The sequence below is a fragment of the Balaenoptera physalus genome (assembly GCF_965194825.1).
Source record: "Balaenoptera physalus genome assembly, chromosome: 2".
Taxonomy (NCBI): domain Eukaryota; kingdom Metazoa; phylum Chordata; class Mammalia; order Artiodactyla; family Balaenopteridae; genus Balaenoptera; species Balaenoptera physalus.
The window spans coordinates 77006601-77019100 of NC_138883.1; the positions used below are offsets into that span (position 1 = coordinate 77006601).

The window sequence follows — 12500 nt, forward strand, 5'->3', positions numbered from 1 at the left end:
CTTTTGTAAAGAGAAATGAAGCATCACCATTTCAGTCACTTTTAAGCAGTCTGCACTTCCAGAATGTGGACTTACAGAGCAAATCAGAATCTAACACGATTTTTTTTTAAGCTACAGGATGATTTGATTATAAACTATAATGATGACATTATAAAACTCAGTGGTCTCTTAAAAGTTTTTCACACTTAAATGTTTTATAAGTGAGAGAGAGAATGAGAATGAATCAATACTTGTTTGCTATAGAGGTCCCAATTTTAGAAAAAGAAACTGAGAAGGGAAGGTTAAGTGGGATGCTAAAAGTTTCCCAGTCTTTTTAATACCACATATCACAGGAGCCCACTTAGAACCCCTTATGTTTAAGGAACTAGAAACTGAGGGATAGAAGCATGGCTTTTTACAGCCTAGGGAGAACAGTGTGGTGAAGCCACACACGTAGACCTAGGATACTGGGCGGAAACCTCCATTTCTGTGTCATTTGGTGAAAATCTTAAATTCCCATCTCCACATTTTACTACCCCACATTTGCTATCTCTAAGAGCAATGACATACATATTGAATAAACTAAAAAAAACTTAAGTCAACAGATCTAAGGGATAAACTACAATTCAATATCGCCTAACCATTTGCTATATTAGAAAAGATATATATGCTTGATAGGAAAGCATGAAAAGTACATAACCCTTCTAGGAGGGGGAAAAAAAACAATTCACAATTCATTGTTTTGTTCATTCATAAACAAAAAAACTCGTCTCATCCTAGAAGTTAGAAACCTCAGGTATTCATTCCACCACCAACTACCTCGCTATATCCTTTAAAAGGCCTAAATCCACCCAACCACTAATTTCTTCATCTATAAAACTACACTTAGGGCTTCCCTGGTGGCACAGTGGTTGAGAATCCGCCTGCCAATGCAGGGAACATGGGTTCGATCCCAGGTCAGGGAAGATCCCACATGCTGCGGAGCAACTAAGCCCGTGAACCACAACTACTGAGCCTGAGCTCTAGACCCCCATGTGCCGCAACTACTGAGCCTGCATGCTGCAACTACTGAAGCCCGCATGCCTAGAGCCCATGCTCTGCAACAAGAGAAGCCACCACAATGAGAAGCCCACACACTGCAACGAAGAGTAGCACCCGCTCGCCACTAGAGAAAGCCCGCATGCAGAAACGAAGGCTCAGTGCCAAAAATAAAATTAATTAATTTTTTTTTTTTTAAACTACACTTAACACTGCCAGCCTCCTTCACAGGGAGGTTCTGATCATTTAAATGTAAGGATGGCTTTCAGGGCCTACGAAGAAGCAGTTCTAGGTAATTGAACTTAATGTTTAATTTGTTTCTTTACTCATATGAGTAATGCATGTTCATGGCAACAAAATAAAAATTCAATAGTACAGAAAGATAGAAAGGAAAATCCTCCTTTTCTCCTATTCTCATTCCCCAAAGGTAACCACTACATATGTTTCTTATACAGCTTTCCATTGTATGCCTATGTATGAATATCTTTTTTACACAAATGTAATACTATCCTTAGTTTTCTGAAGTAACTTTTTCCCTTGATATTAGACATTTTCCATATCTACCCCATTCTTTAATAGCTACATGGTATCCCTCTGCATAGACATACCATAATTTACTTAACCAGTCCTCCTTAACAGACATTTAGGAAGTTGTTTCTAGATTTTCCTTATTTTAAAGTGTTGCAAAGAACAATCATCTACTTATATTTGCTAACTATTCAGACATATTTGTAAGATAAATTGCTAACATGGAATTGCTGGGTCACGGGCTAAACCCTGATGTCAAATGATTTCATTAATGAGTTGTATCAACTCCCACCAAGAGAAGAGTATCTAAGTGTTGAATATGATCAACACTTTTTCTAAAAACATAGTTTTTTTTTTGGCTGTGTTGGGTCTTCGTTTCTGTGCAAGGGCTTTCTCCAGTTGCGGCAAGCGGGGGCCACTCTTCATCGCGGTGCGCGGGCCTCTCACTGTCGCGGCCTCTCTTGTTGCGGAGCACAGGCTCCAGACGCGCAGGCTCAGTAGCTGTGGCCCACGGGCCCAGCCGCTGCGCGGCATGTGTGATCCTCCCGGCCCAGGGCACGAACCCGTGTCCCCTGCATTGGCAGGCGGATTCCCAACCACTGCGCCACCAGGGAAGCCCTAAAAACATAGTTTTAAAGGTTCTTTCTGTATATGCTTTCATTAGGAAGTTTATCTGCAAGGAAATTAACATAGTTTTTTTTGTTTTTTGTTTTGGGATGCGTTGGGTCTTCGTTGCTGCGTGCGGGCTTTCTCTAGTTGTGGCGAGCGGGGGCTACCCTTTGTTGCGGTGCACGAGCTTCTCATTGCGGTGGCATCTCTTGTTGCAGAGCATGGGATCTAGGTGCGCGGGCTTCAGTAGTTGTGGCATGTGGGCTCAGTAGTTGTGGCGCACAGGCTTAGTTGCTCCACAGCATGTGGGATCTTCCTGGACCAGGGATTGAACCCATGTCCCCTGCAATGGCAGGGGAATTCTTAACCACTGCACCACCAGGGAAGTCCCTAACATAGATTTTTAAATATTTGTAAGCAACCTAATTTATGTTTCCACCATCTCTATGAAGCAAATAAAGAACCTACAATTTCTACTTGGCAAAAGAAACAAAAATAATAAAATTAAGGCACAAGAAATGCTCTGTCCTAGGTTAGTCCTGACCTAATTTTACAGCATAAAGAAACACTACTAAAAAGCTAGTTACTTTAATTATTCCCTGCTAGGGAAAAAAGAAATTTTTTTCTCCAATCCCGTTATTCTATACATAGAAGTAACACAGCACATTTTTATAAATAAATTCTAGTTTAAATTTAACAAACATGTACTCTTGTCAATTCATTAGTAACAGATTAGGAAACAGTTAAGAAAAAACAGAAAACTAAACACTAAAATTTCTTATGGACTCTAACATTTCAAATATAATTTAAAATATACAGAACCATATAAATCAGACAGCTTTAAAAAAAAACTTTTCTATTTAATAATTGACCAAAAAAATGGCAAAGATAAAAGTGGCAAGGACTCCAAAGTATAGACGAAATAAGAATCGTTTGAACAATACATACAACAAATGAGTTTAAAACATAAATAGAAAAAAAAAATAGTGAAAAGGGGCGCTATACATATAAGACCTCTGGATACTATAATTCCTGTTTTATTCTCACAGTCTAAAAAATCTGTGGTTTGCATTACACTGGAAAGTTTAAAAGATTTAGAACAAGGAAAATATAAAATCCAATGTGATTTAAAACTCTTGTGTAGATCTGGCCCTTGGGAGAGCAATAACTTTTTAGTTACTGAGCTCTCAACCACCAAAGGAAGGGTACTTCAAATAGCGTAACAAAGGCAAATGAAACATAAAGGGTTCCCCCGACCTGAATTCCCAAAACGGCACTGTCTAAAAACACACTCTCTAGCTTGCCCCATTTACCTTCTATTGATAAATCCTATCACTCATCTGAACACCACAGTGCTATGTCATGTACAGGCCTTCAAGTAGCTTACAATTAATGAAGGAGACATACAAGTAAATAACTGACTATAATAAAATGAAGACGAAAAATAAGTGCTCTATTTACAAAGTACCACATTGCTAACTGAGGAAAACTGGAAGCTTCACTAAAGGTGGCATTCGAACTAGCATGTGAAGATGAATAAGATTTTGAAAACCAGAGAGTGGGAGAAATGTAATGTATCAGTCAAAGTTTGGGTTGCAAACTACAGAAATCAATTCTGGCAAACTTGGTCAGCAAAGAATTCAACCAGTTATATTACAACCCCTATGGAAAACGATTTGACAGTTTCTTAGAAAACTCAACATATGGACTTCCCTGGTGGTGCAGTGGTTAAGAATCCGCCTGCCAATGCAGGGGACACGGGTTAGAGCCCTGGTCCGGGAAGATCCCACATGCCATGCAGCAACTAAGCCCGTACGCCACACACAACTACTGAGCCTGCGCTCTAGAGCCCGCGAGCCACAACTACAGAGCCCACGTGCCACAACTACTGAAGCCTGCGTGCCTAGAGCTCGTGCTCCGCAACAAGAGAAGACACCGCAATGAGAAGCCTGCGCACCGCAACGAAGAGTAGCCCCCGCTCGCCACAACTAGAGAAAGCCTGTGGGCAGCAACGAAGACCCAACGCAGCCAAAAATAAATAAATAAATTAATTAATTAAAAAAAAAAACTGAACATATATCTACCCTATGATCCAGCATACTCCTAGGTATTTACCCGAGAAAAATGAAAACATGTGACCACAAAAAGACTGGTATGTAATGTTCACAGAAATTTTATTCATAATAGCCCACAACTGAAACTAAAACAAATGTCTGTGAACAGAATCAATAAACAATTGTGCTATATTCATATGACAGGACACCAGTCAGCAAAAAAAAGGAATAAACTACATGCAGCAACATAGGTGAATCTCAAATCATTACACTGTATGAAAAGAAGCCAAGCATAAAGAGTATATACTGTGTAATTACATTTGTATCATGAGGATAGCAGTCAAACCATGGTTCCCTGGGGAGCAGGGGAGAGAGAGGAAAAGGCCTTTCTGGAGTGATGGTAATGTATCCTATCAGCGATTTTCAATATGCTGGCTCTGAACCAGCAGCACCTGGGGATTGTTGGAAATGTAAGTTCAAGTCCCCACCCCAGACCTACTGAATCTGAAATTCTAGGGGTGGGTGCAGCAATCTATGCTTTAACAAGCCATCCAGGTGTTTCTGATGCTCCCTAAAGGTTGAGAGCCACTCTTCTATATCTTGTGGGCAAGGGTGATTACACAGGTGTATACAATTGTCAACGCTCATCTAAACGTTCCCTTACGATATGAGCATTTTGTAAGCAAGTGACAACTCGATTTTTAGAATTTGGATATATTTCTTTAAACATTATCTTTAACCCAAATCTATCTCCTCCTCCTGTTTTCTGCATCTTGATACATGGCAAAAGAATCCATCTGGAAGCTTGAATGAGAAACCTCCCTTTTCCACTCCTTCCCCCCTCCTTTCCCCCTCCTTTGCTCTATGCACCTCTGAAATGGCCCTCCCTCTTCAATTCTTACCCTCCATTTCTAGTATTTCTAATCCCACACCCTAGTTCAACAGACACTCTCATTTTTTTTTTAACCTGGTCTAGCAGAACAGCCTACCTCTGTCCTCGTCTGATTCAGGCTCTAAATTGTCAGAACCATTTCTCTATGTCAGCTCAGTGTTTTCCTGCTGCTTTTCTAAAGACCATGGCTCCAATCTGTCTAAAGCACAAAGTCTACACCAAAAACCTTTGACAACCTGGTCACAGCCCAACATATCCAGTCTCATCCCGAGCCATTGGCCCCCTTGGACCTTACACTGCACCAACATTGCCAGTCAAGATTCTCCTAATATGCCAGCCATGCTCTTGCCTCCAAATCCTTCATTCAAGGTGCTTCTCATCTCTAAAATGCCATCTCTCCCACTTCCCTGCCTGGTGTAATTCTAGCTGCCCATTAAAATCCAGCTAAAATATCACCACTTTCAAAGTTCCTTATCATCATACCCCAGGCAGAATTAATTGCTTCCTTTTCTGTGCTTAGATTTTCCTACTTCAGAGAACGTGTATCTATCTATGCCTCACTCTTTTTTACATGCACATTTCAGTCTTCAAGTCAGTAGGTCTAGGTAATCTCTATCACTCTACCACTTAATGACCTTTCAATGGGTCTCTATTACCTACTAGACAAATTGTAAATTCCTTAGCAGAAAGTCCAGTACAAGTCTGTCTTCAGGTCCCTTAATATCTCTCTGACCCACGTCTCACACTGTTAGCGACGCGACAGCCCTCAAAGCACCACGCTCTCCTGAGTTTCCAGACGTTTCCCTGGGCTTCTGCCTCTGCCGCGCACATCCTCCCTCCCCCTCATCACTTCCTCTTTCCCGATCTCCTCCTCTCATGCTCTCTAGTAAGAGGGCAGTGCTAGGAGTCAAACTACAACAAACCAGTAACAGGTCATCAGGTCTCAGAACTAGGAATAGGCAACAAGGAAGATCAGAAGCCAAGGAAACTTGAGTCAAGGCAAGAAGGAAGAAGAGGCTGAGCTGACCTCTCCCAGCAAATGCTGGAGACATGCGTAAAGCCTGGTGTCCACCTTTGAGAAGCTCTTTTAGTGGAGATTGAACAGACATATAAACAAGTGCCTACAATGCAGTGTATAACAAAAGAATGCTGTTATACGAAAAAGGACACACATCAAACACAGACACACAGTTAGATAAATTAAAGGCATGTCATTGTGAGATTTAACCAAAGATCAAGGAGATCACTAAGCACAAACACTGCTGAACTCCAACACCATCACTGCTGTAATGTATTAACTAGTAAATCCCTGTTGAATTATTTGCCCTCAGGCAAGTCATTTAACCCTTCAGAGCCTCAATTTCCTCACTGTAAGATAAGAGAACTTGATCAGATATGGAGGGTTCTTTGAGCAGTAAAATACTCACAAACAAAAGCAGAATCCTAGGCACTGAATATATGGACTTTGTCAACATGAGGGGAGAGGAGAATGACTCTTGGGTACTCAACTAGATAAGAAAATAAAACCAATGGATGGGATTTTATATTCACGTCGGTGAATATGACATTGAATTTTAAAATCCTGAAAACTGTAGCTTATAATGGGATCTGCTGACACAACCTCAACCATACTAGCAAATGCACTCCCATAATCAGGTTGTTACGGCAACTAGAATACTTGGGTTAAAAAGAGGAAGAGAGTGTATGTGTGTGTGTCTCAGATTGTTGCCACTCCTATTATTTTAAATGTTTTATACATATTATCTCAAACTAATTCTCCACTTAGCACACAACAAGCCTCTTGTTAATGTTTCGAGATAAACAAGAAGAATAAAATGAGCTTCTTAAAACTGATTTCTTCCGGAGGGGTTCAAAGAGCACCGAGCCAATGCCTACCCCCAACACCCCTCCTCTAGAAAACCTCCCTAATCTCTCCAGGTAACACTGTTTCCTCCTGCGTGTAAGCCCCGTGTTATTGACTATTCTATAGCCACTTTAGTAACTGTCACACTAAGGACAACATTGTTCGTTTGTATGCTTTTCTCCCTCACTCCATGTCAGCTGCCTGGGAACAGTTTATCCTTAGTCACCCTTGCACAATGATCCAGATATTTTAGGCGCTAAACTGTTCAACTGAGGACTAAAGTATCAATCCTATCAAATAATAAATATGAAATCTCTGCAGACCCAACACAGCCATAAATAAAATAAATAAATAAAAAGAATAAAAGAATAAACAGGAGCTGTTGTTTAAAAAAAAAAAAACTTACTGTGTAAAATGCGTGGTTAGACTAAACTATCTCTGAAGTTCTTCCAGCACTAAAACTAAATTCCATAATCATAACTGCTGACATTTATTGAGCATTTGCCATCTATGTGGGGCACTGTGCTGGGTACTCTTCATGGATCACTCAGAATAAGTCTATAAGCATGTTACTAGGAGACCACTCCTAACATAGAGAAATGCAAACGGGACACAGATGCTTTCTAAAAACATGTCTCTAGTATAAAGCAAAATGGAAATGGAAGATCTCAAATTGTGGGGATTACCTTGTTCCCTGGGATTGGGAGAGGCTGACTCTTGTATGAAGTGATTCCCTAAAGACTAGATGCCTAGAGCCACTGAGAAGGGCATCAAAAACAAAAAACACAGCCTATCCAAATAATCCAGTTTGCTCCAGAGAATGGCTCCTTGCCAGACTGATGAAGATGCAGTATCAGAGCTCACTGAGAAAGCAGAAGTGATCTCACAACAGAGGAACAGCTACAGAGAAGTTCAAGAGTATTAGAAGAGCTCAAATAAACCTGGAAATCTGAAGGGCCCCAGTAACTGGGATCTGAAAGCGTATGATGTGGCCATACCTAACATTCGGTTTTGGGACCATGTGTTCACTTTAGTGTCCCCACTAGGCTGCAGGGTTCTCAAGGTTCTTACCTTTTTCTTTTTTTTTTTAAATCTACCCCCAGAACATAGCCTAGTCTAGGACCTGGAACATTAGAAACACTTAATAAATAGTTAATGAGAAATGTTAGTAACCAATCTCCCCAGGAACATATCTATCCCACTCACTGGGGTGTGCCTGTAAAATCAGCCTTCTAAATTGTGGTCTGGAGACCCCTAGGCGTCGTCTGCAGGTCACTGTTTCCTATCAATTTTATTATCAAGTACAAGTCTAGTTCATATCCCCTCATAGCAACACACTCAGTTTAAAAATGTTTAATTAAACGTGACTGGTATTCTAAAACATACTACTATTTGAGAGCCTATAAAAGAATAAAATGAATAATTTTAGAAAGAAAAAATCACCCCTTTATAGATATTAAGCAGGGAAGCTAGAAAGCAACATTCATCCTATATTAAATTCACCGTCCTTTTCTCAAGGACAGTCAATTCTTAGAGTCATCTGCCAGTCAGTCATCTGGGATCTCAGAGAAACTGCAGACCTCATTTTGGTAAAGTGTTGATTATGCTGGAGACACGCCACTGTCAAAATTATACTGGGAGTCTCACATGTAAAGGAAAAGGCTCCATTATCTTTTTCCTTAGTAGGGCATCCTACTGGATTCATACCACAGTTCAGCATCTTACTAGTTGGGTCAAATTGAGCAAGTTACTTAGCCCCTCTGTATCTCAATTTCCTCCTTTATAAAATATGATTGATAACAGTCTCTGCCCCAAAGCTACAAAAAAGTAGATTATTACACACTCAAAGTATCTAGAGTTGTGTCGTGTACCTAGGAAGGAATCAAAATTTGTTAATTATTACAATTAATGGGCTAAAGTGATCTAGAATGACCCATGTAAGCCAACAAAGATTTGATGTCTTTAACAAGAACAACCAAAAAAAGCATATTTTAGAAAGAACTTGCATGATTCTACAATACTCTTAAAATGCAACTTTTTTCTTTTTTTATTAACTGAAAAATAATGACACTCGATTGAGATGATGGATATTTAAAATGCCCTAAAAATAAGCAGTTGCCACAGAAGCAGTCCTGAAACACAAATCCTACTCATCTAAGAACTGGAGAACATAAAGAAGGGGCTATTTTTTTTATTTTTCCTTTACAAAAGCAGTTACGATTTTGCAAAGACTCAGAAACAGCTGTGAGCATACTTCTTGGTATGGACAAAACATTCTTGCAAGAAAGAACTTTGTGGGGAAAAGTCGTTTATCTTATTATACATGAAGCTCTTTAAAAATCTATAAAGACTATGAAACTTCTGAAGTTCTTTGGTCAGTTTTATAGTGGAAATGGGCGAGTTCAGATTAACTTAAATTTAGAGAATAAAGGGAGTTGCAAAATGGAAGATGGGAGTTGAAACATCTGGACAAAAGAAAATTGTGCTTTATCACATGCATCAAAGAGAACATAAAATCCATCTCCCTGAGACTTTCCCTCCTCTTCCTATGGAGGTGGAGGTGAGGAGAACAAGCCATTTACCCAACTAGCCCCTCAGCCCATTAGATCTCTGAACAATATTATTCACAGCGACAACGCCTTGCTTCAAAGCAGAAAGTCCATCCTACAGAAAGCAGAAGCATTTTGGCTCATCTTTTTCTATTCCATTTACGTGTATAAAATGGTCATAGTCATTAAGTATTTACCAGGATTTCACATATGTAGGTAATAAACAGATATAAACCTCATTAGGCATAATTTGACAACATAAAGAAGTGTTACACAAACAATCATGCCATAACATGACATGGGACAGGAGATACAGCCAGGGGTATACCATCCATGGACCACTTGGGAGAGCAGAATTCTACAGCCTCCAGAAAAATGGGAGCATGGTCCTCAGCACTGGCTCTGAACCTGGGTATAATTTCCATCCATGCCCTTTTAGTGACCCCCCACCCCATATTTCATCTTCCCCGTTCTCATTTATCTAGCCAACCTGGAAGATGGAGAGGGAGAGAGAGAATCGGGATGAGAATGAAGAATGAATTTCAACAGGGGAGAATGCAGCACACAAGTTATTCAAGGACCTCATGTTATTATTGCACTCCTGAGAAAGTTAAGTAGGCAGCCAAATGCTCTGCTTTTTCAGAAAGGAGCTGGCAGTTCAAATCTCACAGGAAAATAAAAATTCATAGGAAAAAAACTGCTATTATTGGAAATAATTATACAATAATTCATAAAATTATACACTATTATGAATAGTATGTAATTATATAGTACTACAGTCATTGGTCCTCAGGAACACAATGACCCCATCTGATTCTTACTTCTTTTTAGATATTCATGGAACTCGTAGGTCACATTCAAATGTTGAAAGTGGCTTAATAATCAATGGCTTTAAACTTGGAGTGTTTATTATCGCAATACTCTACTGTGTTTGATAAGGTAAACAAGCAAGATGGTCTTTTTCAGCAATAAAGCAGAACTGACTGGAATGCATCGGATTGAACTTGCCCAGCCCAAATGGTAGGCTCAACAGCTTGCGCAGAATCCTGAACTATCAATACATACTCCAGAACAAGTCAAAACCAAAACTTATAGAAAGCAATGAACCTAATGAATGGCCAATCATTACCATATAAAATTACATTCCTTTTTTGGTATCATGCATAATGTTAAGTGGAAAAATATTCAAGAAAATATTCTAGAGATATGTTCTCTGTAGATATTCATATTATGAATGTGTGTAGAATACCACAATAAAATTAAATTTTACCTCTTCCTCGTATGTGATCATCTTAGTCAGAGTTTAAAATTCTAATGCCTAACAACTAAATATAATGTGTGGACTTTGTCTAGATCCTAATTCAAAAAAAAACCTATGTAAAGAGACAGTTTAGGACACATGAGAAATTTTAAATAGTCCGGATATTATATGACCCCAAATGATTATTACAATTAACCCCTTTGTTAATTATTAATTATAATTATTAGTATTGTTAAGTGTGATAATGGCACAGTAGTCATGTGAGAAAGTGTTAATGCTTTAAACATATACATACTAAAGTATGCAGGGGTGAAATGAGATTTGCTTTAAAATATTTCAGCTACAGAAAAAACAGAGCTAAATGAAGCTAATATGGCAAAAACCTTGGTAATTATTGAATCTGGGTAATAGGTTTATGGAAGTTCCTATATTATTTTTTGTAGTTTTGTATACATTTGAAATTTCTCATAATACTTTTTTAAAAAACATTTAAAAGCATTCTATTGCCCAGAAACCCTCCTTAAAGGACTCTATGTAGGGGAAAAAATCATCTTGTGATATTTCAAAAATTAAGTAAAATAATTACGAAATTGACATTTTTAGAGCTATTCATTTATACAACTACTCAAAATTCCCTCTAATTTAGGAACTTCTTAAAAGGAAGACCCTGCTAAATTTTTATGTCAAGTGATGCTTTATTCCAAAGCAACAAAATGCATGTGCCTAAAACATATATAAAAACATAAAAATATATTTTTTAAAAAGCAGCCTTTTCTCTGCTTACCCTCAGATTTATGTCAGAACACAGCTTACAATTGTTTTTTCTTTTTTACACATCTTTCACAAAAAAGTAGCCTTTTCCCTGCTACGAAGTTTTTAAACTCACAATATACTTTTCTATCTCAAAGACTTTTTAAAAATCATTTTCCTTCTTTAGGGAAAGCTATATCATGAGAAAACAGCTCAGCAAAATCCCTGCAAATAATGCAGAGGTAAAATACACATTACTTTCTTCCAGCCAAAAGGACTAACAGGGGAAAATGAACATTTTCAAAAGCATTTTGGAACCTTATTCCTGCTACCTCTGTGCTCAGCTCTTTGTTTCCTCCCAAAATACGTCACTTAACTGTCTGTCAAAACAACTCTTGCCCACTCTACCTGATCACATTCCAAAGCTGCAGCTTTTCCTGGATTCACTTCTCAGTGACAGGCTGCTCAGAGAGCACCTGTTAAACCGAATGTGATCATCTGCTCCTTCCTTTCTTCCTTTCAGGGCATACTGCTGTCCATCAGCAGAAGTAATTAATGGGTTTACTATGTACGGAAGCGTCACGCCATCAGTTTGCTGCCTGGTTTGAAAAGCTCCTATCAGCTCTTCATTCATGCCAAGTGTGGTCACTGTCCGGAGACTACGATAAAGCCGTACCTCCTTCTGGATTTTTCGCTCACTGTTCACAGAACTACGTGTTACAGGAACACAAGGACAGAAGAAATCCCTTCACCCTCTACAGGAAGGAAGCTCATGGACTGAAAAGTTGGGAAAGGGAAAAACAAGGAAAGCAACAGAACGCAAGAGAACATCCACGCTTCTAGTCCAGACAATTTTTTAAGGCAACTTGATTCAGGAGCACGTGTAGTTCTGAAATACGGACAGAACTTTGGCAGAAGGTAAAACGTCTATAGAAAGACCCAGGATTTCTCAATTGCTGAAACAGTCAATGAATTT

The 12500-nt window shown here is 39.0% G+C and overlaps 3 protein-coding genes across 5 annotated transcripts in view; 1 reads left to right on the top strand and 2 right to left on the bottom strand.

Moving 5' to 3' along the window:
• Positions 1 to 12500, bottom strand: part of LOC309656204 (muscarinic acetylcholine receptor M5) — a 340164-nt gene that overhangs the window by 162075 nt on the left and 165589 nt on the right. The gene's annotated exons all lie outside the window — the stretch shown is intronic.
• The window catches only part of LOC309656240 (uncharacterized protein), a 108656-nt gene that overhangs the window by 36114 nt on the left and 60042 nt on the right, over positions 1 to 12500 (top strand). The window contains exon 4 of one of the 3 annotated variants that reach the window (XM_082452506.1): positions 9999 to 10873. The exons of the other annotated variants lie outside the window; for them this stretch is intronic. Within the exon in view, the coding sequence (XP_082308632.1) occupies positions 9999 to 10039 (41 nt within the window). The 3' untranslated portion in view covers positions 10040 to 10873. Of the gene's footprint in view, positions 1 to 9998; positions 10874 to 12500 lie in introns of those variants that run through there. 3 annotated transcript variants of the gene reach the window in all.
• The window catches only part of LOC309656278 (cell death regulator Aven-like), a 52638-nt gene that overhangs the window by 35369 nt on the left and 4769 nt on the right, over positions 1 to 12500 (bottom strand). The gene's annotated exons all lie outside the window — the stretch shown is intronic.